The following is a 22,318-nucleotide window of genomic DNA, read 5'->3' as shown; positions in this document are numbered from 1 at the left end:
GAGTTCCCTTGCGTTTTCCCCTCTGTCTGGCGTGTCTGACAGTCCATTTGCAACCGTTGCCAACTTCCTCCTCCACCCAAGCCATAACATATGTGACTTATGTTTCATACAGCCCATGACTTTTATTGGAAGCTGTACAGTGCCTTTTCTTCAGAAACCAGGAATCTGCTTTGGCCAGAATAGGTCCTCATTCCATTTACCCCTGGGCCCTTTGCACTTAGCAATTCATCACCGCTCAGAAGTTGGAGTGAAAGACCCTCGAAGGAGGATCTGGCGGCAGAGCCTCTCTAAAGATGTGGTTGGGGTTTCTGGCCTGATGGCCTGTCGTGCTTTTCTGGCTGAAGCACCCAAGTTTCCCGATAAAGTGAAGTCCATGTTTTTATTCCCCATGCTCGACTTTATCTGCTTCAGTATCGTTCCCCAGACTGGGCTTCCTGAGAGGTATTCATTGTCACAGGCAGCAGTTATTTTATAAGCATCTGCTTTGTGCAAAGCACAGTGACAGCCCATGGGAATTTGGGGCAGCTCTTTTGAGTGACCAAAGGACGTCGATCCCCGGAAACTGAAAGACCAGTGGCACAGGTGACTCACGAGGTCCACCTATATTCCCCCAAGGTCCGTTTCGGGGCTCAGTGGCCTGAGAGAGGGGCTCGAGTAGGACACTTTCTTTCAAGGAGGGCGCCCTTCATCCTGGAATAGGGTCCTACTGAGTAGTCCGTGCCCCCGAGTGTTTGTACATGCGAGCATGAGAAGAGAGTGGTAATGTTTGTACACCTGCTGAGATAAATAGGAGGGGACTTGGGGTTAGCTTTCTTATTTGTTTATTTATTTTTTTGCTTTTGCTTTTTAGGGCCGCACCCACGGCATATGGAGGTTCCCAGGCTAGGGGTTGAATCAGAGCTCCAGCTGCTGGCCTACACCACAGCCACTGCAACGCGGGATCCAAGCCTCATCTGTGACCTACACCACAGCTCACAGCAATGCTGGATCCTTAACCCACTGGGCAAGGCCAGGGATCAAACCCACATCCTCATGGATCCTAGTCAGGTTCATGAACCACTGAGCCGTGAAGGGAACTCCACTGTGAAAACATTTATGCGTTCCTTTATATTGTAGAATTATGATGAATAGAATGACATACAGAGTATTACAGAATATAGTCAATGTTGGATTGCTGTAGTTCTCAATTTAAACACTGGAGCTTGTCTCAATGTTCATTCATTTTTATCTCAGGGTTCGCGCCTCTCAGGTGGTCACTGTTCATAAAGGTTCCCTGTACACTTGAGAAGAGTGCGTGTTCTCCACTTGTCAGAGACAGACAGACAGTCCGCATGTCACCTAGTTCCATTTATTCTTGTTCTGTTCCATTTTTCAGATTTCTGTTTGATTTTATGAGCTCACTTTGGGGACCAGGCACATGAAATGGGGTGAGATCCTCAAATGGGATCATCCATCACCCTGTTAGGATGACAGGAGACCCACTGTGTGTTTCTCCTTGTGCTTCTGTGAACTTTGCTGATGCAGAGAGAGGTTGCAGTAAACATACACCCTTTAGTGCGTGGCCTCCTTTTGTTTATGTCCGGTTTTGGAACCTTCTGCGCGTTTCTATGAGTCCAGAACACCGACATAGCCCTTTGAAATGGCAACGGAAGAGGTAATGGTTAACTTCGAAGACGTGAAGCATCTGAACACGCACGTGACGCGTTCCCAGGTCTCACTTGGCGCAGGTGCAGGAGGAGACGAGCAGGGATTTGCATCAGCCATGCCGCCTCCCACCTGGAGCACCTGTGCTCCTTGGTCAGGGGTTTTAATAATGCTGGGCTTTCCCGCCTGGCTGAGGTAGGACGCCTCAGCCACCAGACTAAACATCTCTCCCTCCCTCACTGAGCAGCCGTGGTCTTGTTGCTTTGACACCTGAGAGGAAAGTACCTCCAGATGCCAAGACAGCTGTTCATGCACATCAGCCACGCTGTGTCCGGCCACCTGGGAGCACCAGGCCCTTCCATTCTTCGTACAGATGTGGGATCAGTGGACTGCCAGTGAGACCAGGGTCTTACTGCCTGTTTCCCCAGAGGGAACTTGTCCCTGAAGAGTTGGGACACTCGAAATAGCATTTCCATTGTCTAAGCTGGATTCCCATGCAGTTTCAGGAAGGCATTTGTGTACCACGAGATGCTCTACCATCTGCAGCCATGTCCCATCCCAACAGTAAGAAGCTCTGTCGCTGTATTATTCCCAGGGCATTTTGCCTGTGGCTTCCCGACCACTTTCTATGCTAGTTTATATTCCCTAAAGAGTATTCTTAAGTTTTCCTGCTAGTCAGGGAAGTCTGTGAGGGACTCTGCACAGATTAGACCATCAGTAACAGCTTGGGAATGTGTGACATATTCAGTACCAGCTTGTTCTTTTTATTTTTTTGCTTTTTAGGGCCGCACTCATGGCACATGAAGGTTCCAGGGCTAGGAGTTGGAACTACAGCTGCTGCCTACACCACAGCCCACGGCAACGCCCGATCCTTAACCCACCGAGGGAGGCCAGGGATGGAACCCGCAACCCCATGCTTACTGGTCGGATTCGTTTCCGCTGCGCCACGACAGAAACTCCCAGTACCAGCTTATGAATATGAGAATAAAGTGCTTGTCCGATAAGATCCCTGGCTGGGTTAGGGATGGGGCAGTAGCTGGTTACTCAGGAGCTTCAAGAAGTCTTTGTGGAGAAGGTTAAATTTTATTTTTATTTTATTTACTTTAAAAAAATATATATATGTATTAAATTATAGTTGATTTACAATGTTGTACCCATTTCTGCAGTACAGCAGAGTGACCCAGTCATACAGACATATATATATATATATATACATTTCCTTTTTTGTATTATCTTCCATCAAGAGACTGGATCGAGCTCCCTGTGCTGTACAGTAGGACCCCATTGCTTATCCATTCTAAATGTAACAGTTTGCTTCTTCTAGCCGCAAACTCCCAGGCCAGCCCCCTCCCTCCCTGCTCCCACGGTCTGTTCTCTGTGTCTGTGAGTTTGTTTCTGTCTTGTAGATAGGTTCTTTTGTGCCGTATATGTTTTAGATGAGAAGGTTAAGTGTTAGACTTTTATGTATGACAGGAGGGAATTACCCTGGCCACTTTGGAGTTATCAAAAGGGAACCCCAAAGTAAAAGCCAGAAACTGAAATTAGGGAAGAGTGTCTAAGAGGAGCCAGGGCAGGCTCTCCACAGGCCCGTGGCTTTGATGTAATCAGCTGGATGGGCTGCGAGAGGCTGCAAGAGGTGGAGGAAGACAAAGCATCCAGTCTTGGGGCTGTGCACTAGAATTTCTTGGTCACCCCATTCATTCTTTGACTCTTTCAGCGTATATATGGAGCCCTGACCATGCCAGACCCTATATTAGGTGCTAGAAATCCAGATACCTGCAGTTAGGATTGTTTATTGTAAGCAACAGAAACTGACCGTGGCTAACTTGAAAGAAAAAGGAATTTACCAGAAGGATATTGGTACCCACAGAATCAAAAACCAAACGGCCGGCCCTCAGAAAGAACGTGAAGGGCAGTGATGGGACTTTAGATGAGAGCAAGTGGTGCATCTTTTCAGCATAGTGTCTTTCTCCCCGGTGTCACTCAGCTTGCAAGAGAGCAAGTCCAACCCACCTAGCTTTTTACATTCCGCTGGGAGTCCTCCTGCTTCGCTTGCAACAGGAGGACGGCAGTTCCCTGAAGGGAAACCAAGGGGCTTGTTCCTCAAAGAGGACAAAGGCACCAGACGTGCCGTGCAGACTCAGGGGCAAATTGGCAGCACTGCACTAAGTCCGGTCAGTGTGGTAGAGAGTACAGATAAGGGGGCACTCGGGCATCAGACCCGGAGGCATCATTCATCACTCTTTTAACATGCCAAGCACAGCGTTAGGTGGTGAAGCCTTAGCAGAGCATCCGGTCTAGCGGAGGAGAGCCCACTGGTCCACTAGTCTCATCACGTATAATTACATTTATATAACTGCTGTGAGGGTGAGCAATTACACTGTGTGAAAGGAGCGTGCAGGAGGGGTACAGCTCAGACAGGGAGATCAAGGGATGCTTTTCTAGAAGTGCATTTGAACTAGGGTCTAAAAGACGAGCAGGAATTAACCAAATAAAGAGATGAGGACATATTTCAGGTGGAAAAAAAGTGCTTCCAGGAAAAAGGCCTGGAAGTTCCCATTGTGGCTCAGCAGAAATGAATCTGATAGTATCCATGAGGATGCAGGTTCGATCCCTGGCCTAGCTCAGTGGGTTAAGGATCCAGCGTTGCCATGAGCTGTGGTAGGGGTTGCAGATGTGGCTCAGATCTGGTGTTGCTATGGCTGTGGCGTAGGCTGGCAGCTACAGCTCCGATTGGACCCCTAGTCTGGGAACCTCCATATGCTGCGGGTGCGGCCCTAAAAAGACAAAAGACAATATATATATATATATTTTTTTTTTTTTAAGAAAAAAGAAAAAGGCCTATGTTAAGAGAACTCATGGCTCATTTCAAAGAACTGAAAGAAGGCCCAAATGGCCAAAGCACAGTGCACAGGGGCGAAGACAGAACAAGACAGGGCCGGAAAACTAGTTAAAGGCCAAATCATGAAGGTCTCTGTGGTGCTACAGAAAAAGCCTATTAGCTTTAGCTTTGGTGGCAGCCGAAAGTTGAAGGATGAGGGCAGTTTACTAAGTCAGCCAGGTGACTGGGGGCCTGACAGGTTGAGGCAATGCAGCTGCAGTAGGTCCCGGGCGTGAAGGCTGCCTGAAGGGGGTGGCAGGAGACAAGGCCGCCAAGACAGGTAGAGGCAGGTCACGTGGTTGCGCATGGCCTAAGCAACGGTGAAGACGCCAGCGAAAGCAGCAGCCATCGTTTAGGGAGGAGGATCTGTATTTAGAAATGAGAGAAATAGGGCACACCAAAAATTTCATTCTTGGAGGACTGAGTGGTGATACCATTACCAAGGAAACAGAACGGGGCTGGGGGGCACGGGGGAAGATAAGCCCGATTTGCAGCATTTTGAGTTTGAAGCGACTGTGGGAAGTGTGTAGGAAATAACCAAGGCGCAAAAGTGTTGGGAGGGTTTTTTGTTTTCTTTGGGCTTTTTCTAGGGCCGCACCTGCAATATATGGAAGTTCCCAGGCTACGGTCTAATCAGAGCTGCAGCTGCCAGCCTACACCACAGGCACAGTGACTCGGGATCCAAGCCTCGTCTGTGACCTACACCACAGCTCAGGGCAACACCGGCTCCTTAACCCAGTGATCAAGGCCGCATCCTCAGGGATCCTCGTTGGGTTCGTTAACCACTGAGCCACAAAGGGAAGTCCAGGAAGGATATTTTTGTGAAAGGGAAAAGCAGGCACAAAGGGCTGAAGGTGGTGAAGACACTTTGGAGGAATATAAACCAGTTCAGCCTGGCTGGACCTCAGAAAGCAGCAGGGGCAGGTTGGGGCAGTGCAGGGAGTCGAAAGTGAACTTGGGATGGACGCTCTAGGCCAGATCATGAATATCCTTGTACACGAAGAGACCGAGGTTTATTCTGAGATAGAGGTTTATTCTGAGACAGCTTTATCTGAATGGAGGCTATTCAGATGTTTTAAGCAAAGTTATGACATAATAGTATTTATCTTATAGAAAGAATGGCTCTGGTTACCTTGTGGAGAATCCATGACAAAGGGACACGACAGGACACGGGGAAAGCCGGTCAGAGGCTGTTGATAGTAAATCCAGGTGAGAAACGATGCTGACTCAGTCAAGGAGGGTAGAAGTGGAGAAAAGTAAGTGGGTTTGAGATCCATTTAGAAGGTGAGATTAAAAGGACATGGTTGTTAATTCAAATAGGAGAGAGCAGTAATGAAGGAACCTTCTCAGGGTTTGAGCTTGGGCGGCTGAGTGAGAAGTGGTGCTGTTCACTGAGGCCGGGACACAGAAGGAGGTCGTGTGTGTGTGAGGTGCTGCAGATGAACGCTGTGGGAGGCAGCCTGCGTTTCAGGTCATGTCCAAGTTTCCCGGGACAGCCAAGTGGAGCTGTCTGCAAGGCAGCTGGATACACAGGTCCCTAGTTCAAGAGAGAGGGTTGGAGTTCCCGTCGTGGCTCAGCAGTTAACAAATGACTCAGATTCGATCCCTGGCCTCGCTCCATGGGTCAAGAATCCGGCGTTGCCGTGAGCTGTGGTGTAGGTCAAAGCTGTGGCTCGGATCCCGTGTGGCTGTGCCTGTGGCATAGGCTGGTGACTACAGCTCCAATTTGACTCCTAGCCTGGGAACCTCATATGCTGGGGGTGCGGCCCTAAAAAGCAAAGGAAAAAAAAAAAAAGAACAGGCTGCATTTCTATACACTAACAATGAACTATCAGAAAGAGAAATTAAGGCAGTTCCCATTGTAGCTCAGTGGTTAACGAAATCTGACTAGCATCCATGAGGACGCAGGTCTAATCCCTGACCTTGCTCAGTGGGTTAAGGATCCGGCGTTGCCTGGAGCTGTGGTGTAGGCCAGCAGCTACAGCTCCAATTCAGCCCCTAGCCTGGAAACCTCCATGTGCCATGAGTGTGGCCCTAAAAAAAAAGCGGAAAAAAAAAAAAAAAGAAAGCAAGAGAGAAATTAAGGAAACAATCCTATTTACCATCACATCAAGAGAAGTAAATACCTAAGAAAAAAGAATAAAATACCCAGGAACAGAGCTACTTAAGGAAATAAAAGACCTGTACTCAGAAAACTCTAAGACGCTGATGAAAGAAACTTCAGACAATACAGACGGATGGAAAGATACAATGTGTTGCTGGATTGGAAGAATTAATATTGTTAAAATGACCGTACGTCCCAGGCAATCTACAGGTTCAATGCAATTCTTGTCAAAATGGCATTTTTCACAGAATTAGAACAAATAATTTAAAAATTTAACACAGGTTATACCTATTACACCTGGGAGATTGGGCTAACTCTAAGTTTTCTAAGGACTTCTTGCTGTTCCTGGGAGCTTTTATTTGTTCTGGACATTACAGTCCTCCTTCTGGTAAATGCTGCTTCTTCTTCTTTTTTTTTTTTTTTTTTTTTTTTTGTCTTTTTCTAGGACCCCACCCACGGCATTTGGAGGTTCCCAGGCTAGGGGTCCAATCGGAGCTGTAGCTGCCGGCCTACACCACAGCCATGGCCACGCCAGATGCTTAATCCACTGAGCGAGGCCGGGGATCAAACCTGCGTCCTCATGGATACAGGTCAGATTTGTTTCCACTGCGCCACAGTGGGACCTCCGGTAAATTCTGCTTCTAGCCAGGTGTGTCACGTCAGCATCATAACTTGTTACAAACCCCATATCCGTCACCGCTGTGAATAGGACAGGGGGTGAGGTGCTGAGGCAAGCTGACTGCTTGTAGCCCTCCCCCAGGAGTTGTGCCATGAGGAGCCGAGAGACTGGCTCTCCTTCCCTGTAAGCTGCTGCCAGCTGTGAGTCCTGACTTAGGGAGAAAACTAGTCAGGGAGAGTACAGCTTTCCACGGGAGGCCTGCTGGCACCCCAGTCCCTTTCAGCCATCCCCGAAGCCCTCCGCGACCTGGCCCTTCCCATGCTTGGGTTATGTGAACTGCTCAATCACCCTATTTGCCTAAGTTTGTGCGACCAGTATGTTGCATGTGCGGGAAACATCGGGGATAAGCACAGCCATGTTCACTGGGCTTTCTCTGTCCTTTTAAGATGTTTCTCCAGTGTGGGAGGTCTGGAGAATTTTTTGGTACCTCTGAGGTAATAATAATTAAAAAAAAAAAAAAAAAAAAAAAAACCTTGGTCACACTGAGTCATCAGTTACAAAGCCAGAGTGTCCCGCCTTCGAAAAGAGTCATAGCTTTCAGTCCATTCAGAGCTGTGGTGACTTCCCTTCCCTGAACCAGGGCTTAGAACCAGTGGCTTAGAACCTTGGACACACTGAGTGCTCGGTTACAAAGCCAGAGTGTCCCGTCATAGCTTTCAGTCCATTCAGAGCTGTAGTGACTTCCCTTCCCTGCACCAGGGCTTAGAGCCAGTGGCTTAGAACCTTGGTCACACCAGGGCTTAGAACCTTGGTCACACTGAGTCCTCGGTTACAAAGCCAGAGTGTCCCATCATAGCTTTCAGTCCATTCAGAGCTGTGGTGACTTCCCTTCCCTGTGCACCAGGGCTTAGAACCAGTGGTGCTGACCCAGGAGAGGGGATGTGCCCTGCTTATCTTGCTCCTTCCACTCATCTCTGGGTTGCTGGCTGCAGCTTCTGACTTTTCAGGAATTGGTGGGGAGAGAGAAAGAGAGTGAGCAGAGAAGCCAGGAGAGTCAGCACTCTCCAAGCTGGCAAGTGTGTTAAGCTCTCTTGGGGGGTGCTCTTGTAGCTGTTTTGGAGACCTCCCCTCTGCAGGTCCCCCGATGTGGGTAATGCACTTGCCAAAGCCTTGTCACTCCTTCTATAGCTCCTGGGACACCCAGTGTCTGCTCTTACTTCAATCTGCTGAGGACCCACCAGCCTGCTGGGCAGATTTTTAGGAAAAAGCCTAGAATAACTAGGCTTATTTATGCATCCTTTTCTGCAACAAATTCTGGGAGTACAGGCAGGTTCCCACGCAGCTCTACCCTTCACAGCCAGCCCACCCCTTGTCCTGTGTGCCTCCCAGGTAGAACTCAGGCACCTGGCGTCCACTAAGCTCCCTATTCTTTAGGGGTCCTCTGTTGAGCTTCCCTCACCAGGCTTGAGTAGGAGACAAAGGACCACCCATTCTGCCCCTTAAGAGAAGTTGAGTTCGTAGCACTGCTGTCCCCGAAGAAATTCTTCAAGTCCTTTCTTCCTTAATCTCTTACCACCAGTTACTTTTTAAAAAATTACTCAATGAATTGTATTACTTTCATAGTTGTACAACAATCATCACAACCAAATTTTATAGCATTTCCATCCCAAACCCTCAGTGCATCCCCCACCCGCCCAACCTGTCTCATTTGGAAACCATAAGGTTTTCAAAGTCTGTGAGTCAGTATCTGTTCTGCAAAGAAGTTCATTGTGTCCTTTTTTCAGATTCCACGTGTCAGTGATAGCATTTGATGTTGGTGTCTCATTGTCTGACTGACTTCACTCAGCACAATAATTTCTAGGTCCATCCATGTTGCTAAAAACGCTGGTATTTCATTCTTTCTAATGGCTGAGTAATATTCCATTGTGTATAGGTACCACATCTTCTTTATCTACTCCTCTGTCGATGGACATTTAGGCTGTTTCCATGTCTTGGCTGTTGCATACAGTCACCGCCAGTTACCTTTATATTTGGTGTCGGGGAACTTTAGGATATTATGTAACACGTTTCCAGATCTTTCCCTTGACAATTTGTATCACCGTCTCTAGCATCTCACTTCAGTGTCTGAAATTTGTCATCCTGGAGATGTGGCTGAAACTGTCTTAGCATCCTGTTAGATTATGACTTGGATTTATGCCCATCGTAAGCAAATAATGCTGATAAGAACAGTCGACAAATATTTATTACTCATGTATTATGTGCAGCCACAAAAGAGAAGTGCTTCCAGCCCTCCTGAGCTGCCGGTCCAGGACAGAGCTTATGAACTGTCAGCCTGCTGGCTGACTTCTGCCAAGGACAAGCTTTGGTTGCTTCTCATCATCTTTAATCTTGTCTTGAATCTATTTCCAGTATTTACAAATGGAGAAATTTGCCTTAAAAGGTCCAGATTCTTGGCTTTAAAAAAATCAGAAGCTGTGGCAACACCCGGTCTGTGCTGCTGCCTGGCCTAGTTAGCTGGAGGTGGTGGAGGCTGCTGCTGTTCAACGGGACGTGGAGTCTCCAGCGGGACCCCATTCTCTCTTGGCTCTGAGACCTGAAGTCAAGGTCAGATGCCATTTATCATCACTCGTCTCCCGTAGTTACCTTTTCTTACATGGAGGAGTCAAATAGTTCCGGTCCTCCTGGGTTCTTAATGAGAGAAAACAACCATCCGGGAGAGCCGTGGAAGGAAGGGACATAATTTATTTAGAAATACGAAGTGTGGCGTTCCCGCTATGCCACTGTGGGATTGATGGCGTCTTGGAAGCGCTGGGATGCACGTTCGATCCCCTGTCTGGCACTTAGGTCAAGACGCTGGCTCGGATCTGATCCCTGGCCTGGGAACTCCATTTGCTATGGGGCAGCCAAAAAAAGAAAGAAATACAGGAAACGAATCCGACTAGGAACCTTGAGGTTTCGGGTTCGATCCCTGACCTCACTCAGGGGGGTTAAGGATCTGATGTTGCCGTGAGCTGTGGTATAGGTGGCAGACGCGGCTTGGATCCCGAGTTGCTGTGGCTGTGGCGCAGGCTGGCAGCTGTAGCTCCGATTAGACCCTTAGCCTGGGAACCTCCATATGCGGCAGGTGCGGCCCTAAAAACACAAAAAGAAAAAAAGAGAAAGAAATACAAGTGGTCTTACCTGTTTGATGTTCAATTAGTGTTTGTGTGTGTAAAACAAATCTTGCATCTTAGTCTAGCACCCATACATATAATTATGGCCATGGTGTGTGCGTGCGTGCGTGTGTGTGTGTGTGTGTGTGTGTGTGTGTGTGTGGTTTATATATATATATAGTGAAAGAAAGACATTTCAACAGGGTTTGTTTTAAGTGCCACTAAAATAAGTGATGTGAGCTGCTGGGAGAGGGCATTGCATTCTCCCACTTGCCTGGTTTCTGTTGTGTTCTTACTTGGCCCCTGACGTTTGTCACAGGGGAAAGCATTCCTGGGCCTTTCTAGAGGCAATCAGTCAAAGCTGGCATTCATTGGGTGTCCAAAGGAGTCTTAGTGGGGTCTGAGAAGGAGTAGCGGGATAGTTTTTCCCAAAGTTATGGCTACATGGGGAAAAGGCAACAGGTGTTGGCGTGTTAACGAGGTTTTCTTTTTCATAAAGTAATAAAATAGGGGAGTTCCCTGGTGGCCTAGGGGGTTAAGGATCTGGTGTTGCCATGACTGTGGATCAGGCCACTGCTGTGGTGTGGGTTCAGTCCCTGGCCTGGGAACTTCCATATGCCATGGGCGTGGCCAAAAAAAAGAGGGGGTAAAACAGGATTGTTGAGAGAGTATCCACTTGGAACTGACTCCTTTGGCAAATTTTATTTTCAGTTTATATTTTACATTAAAACCTTATTGATTGTTATAAGTTCCTGATATATTAAGCAAAGTGTCTTATCCATTTATTTGAATTAGAGCAAAAGCAGATTATTCTGAGGAAAGGTTTTCATTTGCCCAAGCATCTTCTCTTGGGACGCAAGACTTGCTGTTGAGTTGTGTGTCCTTGTTTTCTTCTTCAGTATTTTTTTTTTTGGCCACACCCACAGCAAGTGGAAATTTGAATCTGAGCCACAGCTGTGACCTAAACACTGGATCCCTTAACCCACTGTGCTGGGCTGGGGATCGAACCCTCACCTCTGCAGAGGCTCAAGCTGCTACCATCAGGTTCTTAACCCACTGCCCCACAGCAGGAATTCCTCGTCTTCAGTTTCAAGAAAAGGAATCATCCTCTCCCTGCAGCTCAGCTGCTTCTGAAAGCAACGGTCTGGCTTTCATTGGCCTTGCAGAGTGGCTCCTGGGAGGTTCTTGTCAAGGTGTGTAACTTCCCTCTTTCGGCCATTCATTGCTCATTAAAGACTGAGTTCCTTGAAGCTGTGCTGTGTGGCCTTCTCCAAACAGCTGTTTGGTCTCAGTGTTCTGTTTTATCCTCAGATTAAGCCAGAGCAGCTGAGAACTGTGTACCTAGACCACCTTATTCTGATGTAGCCACTACACACACACACACACACACACACACACACACACTCTCACAATCTTGCAATCATTAAGCAAAGCTATGTGAAAAAATTTTCTGACACTTCCTATCATTTATTTAATTAAATTAAATTAATTTATTTATTTATTTTTGTCTTTTTGCCATTTCTTGGGCTGCTCCCTCAGCATATGGAGGTTCCCAGGCCAGGGGTTGAATCAGAGCTGTAGTCACTGGCCTACACCACAGCCACAGCCATGCCAGATCCGAGTTGCCTCTGTGACCTGCACCACAGCTCACGGCAACACCAGATCCTTAACCCACTGAGCAAGGCCAGGGATGGAACCCGCGACCTCATGGTTCCTAGTCGGATTCGTTAACCACTGAGCCACAGTGGGAACTCCCCTATCATTTATTTAAACAAATATTTTTGAGGACACAGAGCAAACTTCCCTAAAGTCTTAGTATCAGGAAGAGCTGGGGTTCTCCTGGTTTATTTTATGGACACTGTAAACCATTATAACAGTGCTTTGTGTTTAGTTTGTGAAAAATCTTGGGGATGGATTTGTAATCCTCTCCCAGCAAGCACATAAAACCTTAGGATATCCACTTTGGGTATTCTTACCCTGGTCGCTTTTTATTATTTTTCCTATGCTTATTTCCCCTTTGGCCCTGATTTCTTCTTTTTGAAAATCTTGTACTTTGTGCAGTTTTGTAAAACTGCTCCGACTTTTAGATGAGGCAGGATATAAAGAAATGAAGTAAAATATTAACGGTTTATCGTTTGTTGCACACATCTTACCAGTGTGTTTAGATTTCACTTGAAAGTTCCTCGCCTTTATGACATCAGATCCGTCACTTCTTTGCGATCATCCTGAAGAGCATCCCTGGCGTGGATTTGAGGACCCCCCTTGGCTGTCATACCTTCACCCCCTAGTTAACATGGCGGATTCGGCATGAATCATATTGCTTAGACGAAGCAGAGGTTGCATCTGACCCTCCTACTTCCCCAGGGGTCCAGTTTTGCAGCTTCCTGAATTTCAGTTTCAAGGACCACATCTAAAACAAGAAGGCAGTTATGTGCCAGCACTGGACGAGTTGGCCTACAAGGCCTGGGAGATACCTGGCCCTGAACCTGGTTCTTCCCAAGACAGGTGTTCGGCAAGAGTTTGGCGACTTAAATCGACTGTGGCTTATGCGTTTGGATCTGCTCGTTGAAGCAGTTGTCTGCCGCCAGGGTCTGGGTCTGGGTCTGGGTCTGGGGAATGCAATCTGCTAGTGTCACCCGTGGCCTGACATCAGTGACATGCTCTGCTTTTCTTGGCTTTTTCAGAGTATGACCGGTTGGGCTTTCTCCTGAAGCTGGACTCTAAACTGTGAGTAAATTGAGAGGGTTCCTTGACTGTTGTAGAGAGGCCTTGGCGAGCTGGGGCCCACCTTGAAGGGTCAGCTCTCATCACCCCTGTGCTTGTGGGGGGGAATCCCTGAGGCCTCTGTCTGCAGTCTGTCAGCAGAATCTTGGAGCACATTACAGTCTGCGAGGCCCGGGGAGGCTGGGATTGGGAGTGCAAACATTTGGCTGGCCCAGGCAGCCGAGCATCTTTGAAAGGCTTTCCGTGGCCTCCTGCTGTGACGCGGTCACCCCTCCTCTGCAGCAGGAGCCACCACTGGGAGTCTGAGGGACAGGGAGGAAAGGCCCCTGCTGCAGAGGAGGGGTGACCGCGTCACAGCAGGAGGCCGTGCTCAGCCTTTCAAAGATGCTCGGCTGCCAGCATGCAGAGCCTTCCGCGATCAGGCTTCCTCCATGCTTTCACCCCTGTCACTGTCCCTGTGCATGCTTATCTGTGTCTGAAGTCCCTTTTCCTTGCTTGTCCTCCAGGAAAACTCAAAGACCACCTCCTTCCCACACAAAATTTTCTCTTGCTCTGCTTCCTGGGACTTTTCCACATCTGACACTCCTTATCTCATTATACTATAATTAATGGTTTAATAGTTATTAATGTATTAAGAGCACAGGCTTGGGGCCAGCTTGGTTCCGTGGCCAGATGGCCGTTTACTTTCTTTGTGATGTGGGGCGGGCCCCTTAACCTCTCTGAGCCTTGGTTTCACCTGTAACACGAAGACCTCAACCTAAAGTCGTTGTAAGAATTGAATTGGAGTGATGAATTCACAAGGGCTTTCCTATAGGTGTCTAATCCTTTCCGAACCCTTCCCCGTCTGGCCCTCTTGGTCTCCCTAGCACTTGGCCAGTGCCGGCATGTGTTTGATAGGTGCTCCGTAAACATTGAAACACGTGGCTGTGTGCATGGTTGCATGGCTGCACGGCTGCACGGATGCCAGGTGGATGCCTGTGCACATCCATTAGACAGGGCTGCCTCGACACTGGGCTCTGTCCACTCTGTGTCTGTGCCCCACACAGACCCCTTCACCTGGTGGACGTGCGGTAAATGGTTACAGAACTGCCTGTGGCTCTTGTCTGCGATTAGTCACCGTCGTGCAGACAGATGAGAATTGTGTCCCCTCTCTTTCCTCTCTTGCCCGTGGCCTTGACCACAGCCGCTTCTGATGGTGACGGCGACCCCTGCGTACAAGAAATCAGACCCTGGGTTGTTTCATGTTTCCACCGAAATGTCTGGCATCTAGCCACCTTCCCTGGCGCCTGGCTTCTTTCTTTTGGTGCCTCAGTCTGTGATTTCAGGTGTTGCAATTCTCCCAGCTTTTATCCATCAAGGAGGCAGCCACAAGAGAAGAATGGTCAGTTCTTTGTACCAAGCTAACGAGAGATATTAGCCATACGTTAATGTGTAGGGCGTGGGGCTCGATTATGCTAGAAATCCATAGGCTTCGCCCTTAGAAAACTCTCAATTTAGTGCTCTGGGCAAAAAGCCAATCAAGCATAAGCTGTAAGCAAGTGCAGTGCTGCCAGAACGGAGGAGATGCGGTAATTTAGCAAGTCGAGTCACACTGATGAAAAAAAGACATCTTATCCAGGACAGGTTAACTATGGTATTTAAACTGTCTTCAGCAGTGTAACGAGGGGAATGAGGCGGGCGCTCCGCCTGCTGCCCTGACAGTTGGTGTACACAGTAGGCTGTTGTATAGCTTTCTTTTGTGTACCAGGCCGGTTCTATAAACCTTTTGAGTCAACTTGGTCTTTAGCCCAGGGAACTGGTTTGACCTCATTAGATTAAACTCACAAGTTAGGGTACAAGCTAGAACTTTCCTGCCTCTCGCTGCAGAAGCTTTTCCGACCCAGTCCTATCTTAAGAACAAAGCACAGATGTGTGGGAAAGGTTTTTACCTGCTTCCAGGGAGAAGTTTTCAAGTGAAGGTTTCTGGTTTGGGGAAGGAATTCCTTAGCAATGCTTGGCTATCCCCTTACCAGCTCTTCCTCTGCTGTGCTGTGTGCTATTCTGATGCATAGGAGAGGACTTGAACTTGGATCCGAAGGGGGTTTAAATCCTGTCCCTGCTGCTTAGAAGTGCCTGATCTTGGATCATTCCTTGTAGTTCTCTGAATCACAATTTTCCTTATGAAAAATGCGGGTCACAGTCCACACTTCCTAAGGTTTTTATAAAGAGGAAAAGGAGTTCTATAAAGTATAAATAAATATACAAATGTAGGAATTTCTTTTTATTTACTTTGATTGACTTGTTTAGCTTCTGTAGTATAAGAATTGACATATTCTGGAAAATTTTCAGCCATCTTTTAAAATTTTGCCTTTGCCCCACTCTCCCTTTCTCCTCCTCTTCTGAAACTCTGATGAAGTGTTAGAATTATCATTCTAGCCTCCAGGCCTACTAATTTCCATATTTCCCATCTTTTGATTTTTTCTGAACTGAACTGGAACCCCAAAGGGCTCAGCATAAGAACAAACTTGAATTAAATCTGTTAAGAATAAATTAGTCCTGGAAGTTCCCATTGTGGCTCAGCGGTAACGAGCCTGACTAGTATCTGTGAGGATGTGGGTTCCATCCCTGGCCTCACTCAGTGGGTTAAAGGATCCTGCATTGCCGTGAGCCGTGGTGTAGGTCTCAGACACAGCTTAGATCCTGAGTTTCTGTGGCTGTGGTATAGACCGGCAGCTGTAGCTCCGATTCACCTCCTAGCCTGGGAACCTCCATATGCCATGGGTGCGGCTCTAAAAAGACCAAAAAAAAAAAAAAAAAAAAGAGGCAAAGTAGTCCTTAAACCAGGACTGCAGGAAAGGTTGCCAGAGCTCTGAGTGGCTCAGGACAGTAAGTCAACAAAAAAGAAACACCTGGTATTCACAGCCAGGGCTCTCGTCACTCAGGTGATCCATGGAACCTCAAGCCGTGAGCTCAGTCATACTGTGTACCAGACTGTCAGTGCCTCCAAGCTCCGCAGAAGCAAACGCAATCCCTCTCTGGAGGAAGATGTGAATTCCGCACAAATAACTGGCTCACTGTAAAAAATAACTAAATGCGGAAGAAAACAAGATTCTGTTAATGGGAACCACGAACAATAATAGGCAACAAAGGGGGGCCCACAGAGACTTCTGAACTTGGGATTATCAGACACAGTTTGCAAAGCAATTAGATATACTGCATTTAAGGGAATAAAGATACAATTGAACCAAATGCATGTAATAGGGAATTATAAAAAGCAAAATATTACATTGAGGAAATAAAACTTCTAGAACTGAAAAACATAGTGACCAAAATTAGAATTAATCTTTTTTTTAATTAAAGTATAGCTGATTTAGAAAAAAATCAATAAAACCAAGAGCTGGTTCTTTGAAAAGGTAAACAAAATTGACCAACCTCTGGCCAGAATCAATAACAAAAGGAGAGAAGAAACCCAAATAACAAAATAAGAAATGAAAAAGGAGAAATTACAATGGATACTGCAGAAATACAAAAAAATAAATAAAAATAAGAGAATACTTTGAACAACTGTTTGTCAACAAATTTGATAACCTAGAAGAAATGGACGACTTTCTAGAGACGTACAGCCCACCAAAACTGAATCAAGAAGAAATAGATCAACTGAACAGACAGATCACTAGAAACGAAATTGAACATGTAATAAAAACACTCCCTACAAATAAAAGTCCAGATCCAGATGGCTTCACAGGTGAATTCTACCAAACATACAAAGAGGAACTTAGACCCATCCTCCTTAAAATTTTCCAAAAGGTTGAAAAAGAAGGAACACTCCCAAAGACATTCTGTGACGCCACCATCGCCCTACTACCAAAACCAGACAGAGGTACCACCAAAAAGAGAACTCTAGGCCAGTATCTTTGATGAATAAAGCATAGTTGATTTATAATGTTGTGCCCACTTCTGCAGTGCAGCCACAGTGAGCAAAATTTAAAACCCGGTGGAAATATTCAGCAGCAGATTAGATACAACTGAAGGCAGAATTAGTGAACTGAAAGCTAAGACGAGGAAATGACCTGTAAAAGGAGTTGGCCAGCTTTTTCGTAAAGAGCCAGATGGTCAATATGTCAGGGCTTGGGGGACCTTTTTGTCTTTGTCACAACTACTTACCTCTGCTGCCGTAACATGAAAGCAGCCACAGTAAACCCACGGACAAATGAGTCTGGCTGTAGCTGTATTCTAATAAAGCTTTAGTTATGAATACTGGAATTATAATTCATGTAATGTTTTAGTCATTAACTATTATCCTTCTAATTTTTAACCAAGCATTAAGAATGTAGAAGACATTCTTAACTCACAGACCGTGCAAAAAACGGATAGTGGGTCCACTTTCGCCCACAGATCACACTTGGCTGGTCCTTTATTGAGAGTGCAGCGTAGATTTATCTGCACAAGAATTGCCTCCCCACCCCAGGCGTTTTCTTGAAATCCTATTACAGTTGACCCTTGAGTTACACAGGTTTGAACTGCAGCGCCTCTTACTTATGCACACATTTTTTTTTCAACAAGAAGTACTGTGGTACCCACGACCTGTGATTGGTTGCCTCTGGGCATGTGGAATCATGGATATGGAGGAACTGTATATACAGAGGGCTGACGGTAAGTTTGGGGCAGATTTAGCTGCATGGAGGGTCAGCTCCCGAACCACCTTGGTGTTCAGGGGTCCGTGGTGTTTAGAAATACTCTATCTCTAGATCCAGTGATACTGAAGACATCTAGAAATAGGTGTTTTGGATTTTTTTCTCTTCACTATATTCTTTTAATTACGTCTTTGTGGAAGAAGTAGTTTTCTGTTTCCTTTGAGAATTCCCTGCTATTTGTATCTACGTGACACAATCACTTGTCAGTGCTATGAAAATTATTCGGACTACTCACATGCAGTGGGCTGTGCAGTCTTGTCTTTTAATTGCAAGTTCTGTTGTGCAGGTGGACAGTGTTTTTTGGAGGTTAGAAACGTGGGTTGCGGAGTCAGACATAGATTTTTTTTTTTTCTTTTTGGGGCCGTGTCCACAGCACATGGAAGTTCCTGGGCTAGGCGTCTAATCGGAACTGCACCTGCTGGCCTACAGCTTCGGCTACGCCAGATCCGAGCCGCATCTGCAACCGTTGCTGCAGCTTTGCAACAGCGCAGGATCCTTAACCCACTGAGCAAGGCCAGCGATCAAACCTGCATCCTCATGGATACTAGTCAGGTTTTTAACATGCTGAGCCACAATGGGAACTCCCAGATTTTTAAATCCTAGTTCCACATCTTACTAGCTATAATCTTTAGTGAGCTATTTATCGGCTAAGCCTGTCTCCCACTGTAAAGTGGGGGTACTAGTAACCTATCCTGTCTTCTTATTGGTGTCTGATAAACTGGGAAGGATGTCGCCTCCAAATGAGACCTGAACCTCGGCGGCGTACCAGCATACCTGCTGTGTCATGTCCCAGATTTCATTTCTTCACTCATTCATTTAGCAAGTATTTTTCTTTTTTCTTTTCTCTACTTTTTTTTTTTCTTTTTCTCACAGGCCAGGGGTTGAATTAGAACTGTAGCCACCAGCCTACATCACAGCCACAGCAATGCGGGATCTGAGCCACGTCTGCCACGTACACCACAGCTCACGGCAACACGGGATCCTTAACCCACTGAGTGAGGCCAGGGATCAAACCTGCATCCTCCTGGATACTAGTCAGGTTTGTTTCCACTGCGTCACAGCGGGAACTCCTCCTCTCTCGTTCTTTATAGACTCTTGTAAACCTGCTCTTAACCTGTGTCTCCTTTCAAAATTAAAGCCGTACTTCCCTGCAGTCATTGTAGTGCATTTGTTTCTGCTGAGACATAGCAGGAACTCCTGGCAAATATTTCTTGAGGACCGACCATGTGCTTTGTAATTGGGATAAAACTGAAAATTTGAAACCATATAAACCGGTTTCTAAGCTTGATTGGAAAGGCTGTCTTGTGAGCTGAGATCTTGGTGGATGGGGGGAGGAAGCGGATGAGAGCAGCACAGGAGTGGGGTAGGAGGGTAGGAGATCGAATTTCTGGATAGTATGAGTGGGGTTTTGCCGATTTTTTAAAAATGAGAATGACATATTGGTGACTCCGAAGCATAAATGGAGTGCAGAGGAGATGTGGGGGACGTTCAGAAGCATAAGGTCGTGAAGAAAGAGCAGCCTCCATCATCCGGGGCTGTGGGAGACGTGGTGGTTTCAGGGGGGACCCGGGCTTCTGTGAAACAGGAGATGGAAGCAGTAGTCACAGAAGAGGCTGAGCCGTGAAGAAATAAGGCTTCACGGAAGACAGTGGAACGTCTTCCATGGAAAAGGAGCAGAGAGCAGCGCCCCGAGCGTGAGAACACTGCCGAGGACACCAGCGTGGGGCCGAGTGACCAGGGCGTGAGGCTGGGGAGTCGGGTGTTGGTGGCCTCGAAGTGGCCCACGCATTGACCTTGTGTGCCCCTGGGCGTGGGCACTCAGGCTGCTCCGTGCACTCAGCTGCGGTCCGACGGGATGGAACGATACCTCCAGAGGGTTCACGGCTGGTCCCTGGGGAGCCTCGGGTCCCCGGAGGGGAGTCTGCCATTGAGAATGGCGGGTCCCAGGGAAAGGCTGTCCCCCAACATCGAGGTGAGCCTGTCCTCGTTCATTAAGCCTCTTTCTTGAGCAACCGCTACGTGTCAGGCAGTCTTCCATGCATGCGCTCAGGATAGACCAGGGAACAAAGTGGGCTGTAAATGAAAAGTGCAATAAACAGCATTTTCAGCATCTTGGCAAGTGATGAGCACTGTGAAAGAAAGTAGAGCAGGACAGGGGACACTGGAGAAGAGATTGCAAGTTCACCTGGGTAGTCAGGGCAAGCCTCACCGAGAGGTGAGATTTGTGCCACGATCCAGTGAAAGAGTGGGTGTAGCCCTGCCAGTGTCTGGAGTCGAGCACTCAGGGCAGAACCCAAGGAGATCTGTCTGGTTACGAGGAATGTGACACCAGGAGCCGGGAATGTGCCCACTAGTCCAGCGGAGAGAGGAGCCATCTGGAGCCTTAAAATACCAGACCCTGGTGGCCAGGTGTGTTTTTCCTGAGCTGATGTCAGCCTTCGGGAAGCAGATTTAATTAAAGGGAGGTGTCCTCTGTTTCAGCTGGGTGTGGGCAGATGCTCCGTGCTCTGGGGAAGCTCCTGTCTGCTCGCACAGTGGGCTGTTTCATGGTCGCCGTGCGGGCAAGAGCACGGAGGCTTTAAGGCTCAGTGTCATTTCATAAGGAATTCCCTGTGAAGATACACAGACAGGGGAGCCAGAGCCAACAACTTGTACCCCCAAAGGTTTGTGAAAACAAGCCCTATAAGCGTGGGGCAGCCTAAAAGGCACCCCTGAGGCACAGCTTACCAAGAGCAGCCTGCCAGGTTCCCCATGGCTGCAAGGGGGAAGTGTTTACTGAGCACCTACTGTATGCCCAGTGCCATCCTAAGCACTCCCCGTGTTCCCTGTTCCTCCTAACAAAGGCATGGGCGAGACCCCATCCAGCCTCACCTTTCATGTGTCATCTACATGCTGATGGCTCCCACATGTGCGTTCAAGCCCCGTCCCCTTTCCCTACACCCCAGACTCACGCGTCCCCTTGCCACCTTTGCTTGGGTGTGTATTGGGCATCTCACACTTAACAGGGCCAGGAACAAACTCGATTCTCACACACACACACACACACACACTCTTCCCAGAGTCTTCCCCACCCCAGGGGACGTGGCACCCTCATCCTTCCGCTGGTTCAGGTCAAACACGGTAGCATCATATCTTTGACCCCAAGCTAATCATCAGCAAACCCCATCGGCTTTACCGTAACCATCTCCAGATCCAACCGCTTGTCACGACGCCCACCGCTGTCACCCTGTGCAGACAACCTCCTACTTCCCACCTCATCGTCGCCCTCCTGGCCGCCGTCCGTGCCCTCACACTGGCTGACGGGTGGTCTCCTTCTGCACCAAAGCCAACTCAGGCTGGATCTGGCTACTCCTATGATCCGAACTCTCGGGTGGCTCCCCATTTCCCTAGAATAAAGCCAGAGTTTTTACCATGTTCAGCCAAGGCCCCACACGGTCTAGACACCTGCTTTTTTACCACGCTCCTTGCTTGTTCCATGCCGGGCTCCTTGCTGTGCCTAAAATACTCTGGGTCCGTCCCTGCCTCAGACTCTGGCATTTGCTCGTTCCTTTGTTTGGGATGCCCATCCCCGGACACCTGCAGAAACTGCACCCTCCCTCACCTCTCCAGGCCTAAGCCGGAACGTCCCCTTCTTCGTGAGGTCTTCTCTGCCCGTGCCGTTTGCAATTGCAACCCCGTCCCCCACTGGCATTCCCTGGTCCCCTTACTGTGTCGTCTTACTACAGAGTGTCTATCTCGGGAGGATGTCTGCTCCCTCGTTCCTTGAGGGAGGGTGGGGGAGGGGTGTCTCATTCATTCACCACTATTTCCTGGCACCTGAATCACTGCCTTGCACTTAAGGATGGCTTAATACATATTCGTTGGTTGAAAGGATGAGTCAGCAGCGCACGTTATGAAGTAAGGGGTATTTAAATGCATTTTAACCAATAAGAAAGTATCCACAGGAGTAATTTACCTATGTTCACAGGGTGTATGTGGTGAAGCCAACGTTTGCGCCCTTCTCTGCCCAGCTCCAAGGATGCCACCCGTCCTGCTGTTCAACATAGGCTTCTATTTTTTCTCCACATTCACACCATCAGTTTGATCCTAAGTTTGACAAGTGTATTCTGAACTTTGCAAGGGCAGGAACTGTGAAAGTCCTGCTCACCCATGTGTTCCCACCGCCTAGCGTAGAGTTCGTGGTGCATAGCAAATATTCAGTACGTGTTTGTTCAGTCAATGGAGGACAGAGGAAGAGGATGTGGGAAAGAACAAACCCTAGACCCCCAAGTATCACAGTTGGAAGCTGTGGGGAGACTAGGAATGGATGATGAATGATGGGGACCCCCTGCCTTTGATCCTGAGTGTCCCCATCTTCTGGAAGCCCTGTCCCTTCAGGAGCTGCTGTCATCACCAGGTTGGCTCCAGAAAGCACAGGTTCTCTTTAATGCTTTAAAAAAACAGAGAGAGAGACAAGGAGTTCCCTGGTGGCCCAGCAGCTTAAGGATCCAGGGATGTCACTGCAGCAGCTCAGGTCCCCAC

At 47.8% G+C, this 22,318-nt stretch overlaps 1 protein-coding gene and 1 long non-coding RNA gene across 21 annotated transcripts in view; both read left to right on the top strand.

Annotated features, from left to right (window-relative positions):
• The window catches only part of ST3GAL3 (ST3 beta-galactoside alpha-2,3-sialyltransferase 3), a 231,182-nt gene that overhangs the window by 118,768 nt on the left and 90,096 nt on the right, over positions 1-22,318 (top strand). For 11 of the 20 annotated variants that reach the window (XR_014804992.1, XR_014804991.1, XR_014804989.1 and 8 more), the window contains 1 exon segment: positions 13,085-13,127. The exons of 1 other annotated variant lie outside the window; for it this stretch is intronic. Coding sequence is in view for 15 of the 19 variants with exons in the window: in XM_084958571.1 (XP_084814697.1) it covers positions 13,085-13,127 (43 nt within the window). In the remaining 4 variants the exon portion in view is untranslated. 20 annotated transcript variants of the gene reach the window in all.
• On the top strand, positions 7,051-10,168 carry LOC146403033 (uncharacterized). The gene is made up of 2 exons (XR_014808541.1): positions 7,051-7,900; positions 8,021-10,168. It is a non-coding gene; the product is annotated as an uncharacterized LOC146403033 (long non-coding RNA).

The sequence above is a fragment of the Sus scrofa genome, chromosome 6 (assembly GCF_054392235.1).
Source record: "Sus scrofa isolate SSC_HxYL_T2T_F1_AM1 chromosome 6, Sscrofa_HxYL_maternal_Yorkshire_Landrace_v2.0, whole genome shotgun sequence".
NCBI lineage: Eukaryota > Metazoa > Chordata > Mammalia > Artiodactyla > Suidae > Sus > Sus scrofa.
The sequence above is the reverse complement of the archived record's forward strand: the minus strand, read 5'-3'. Positions and strand labels throughout refer to the sequence as shown.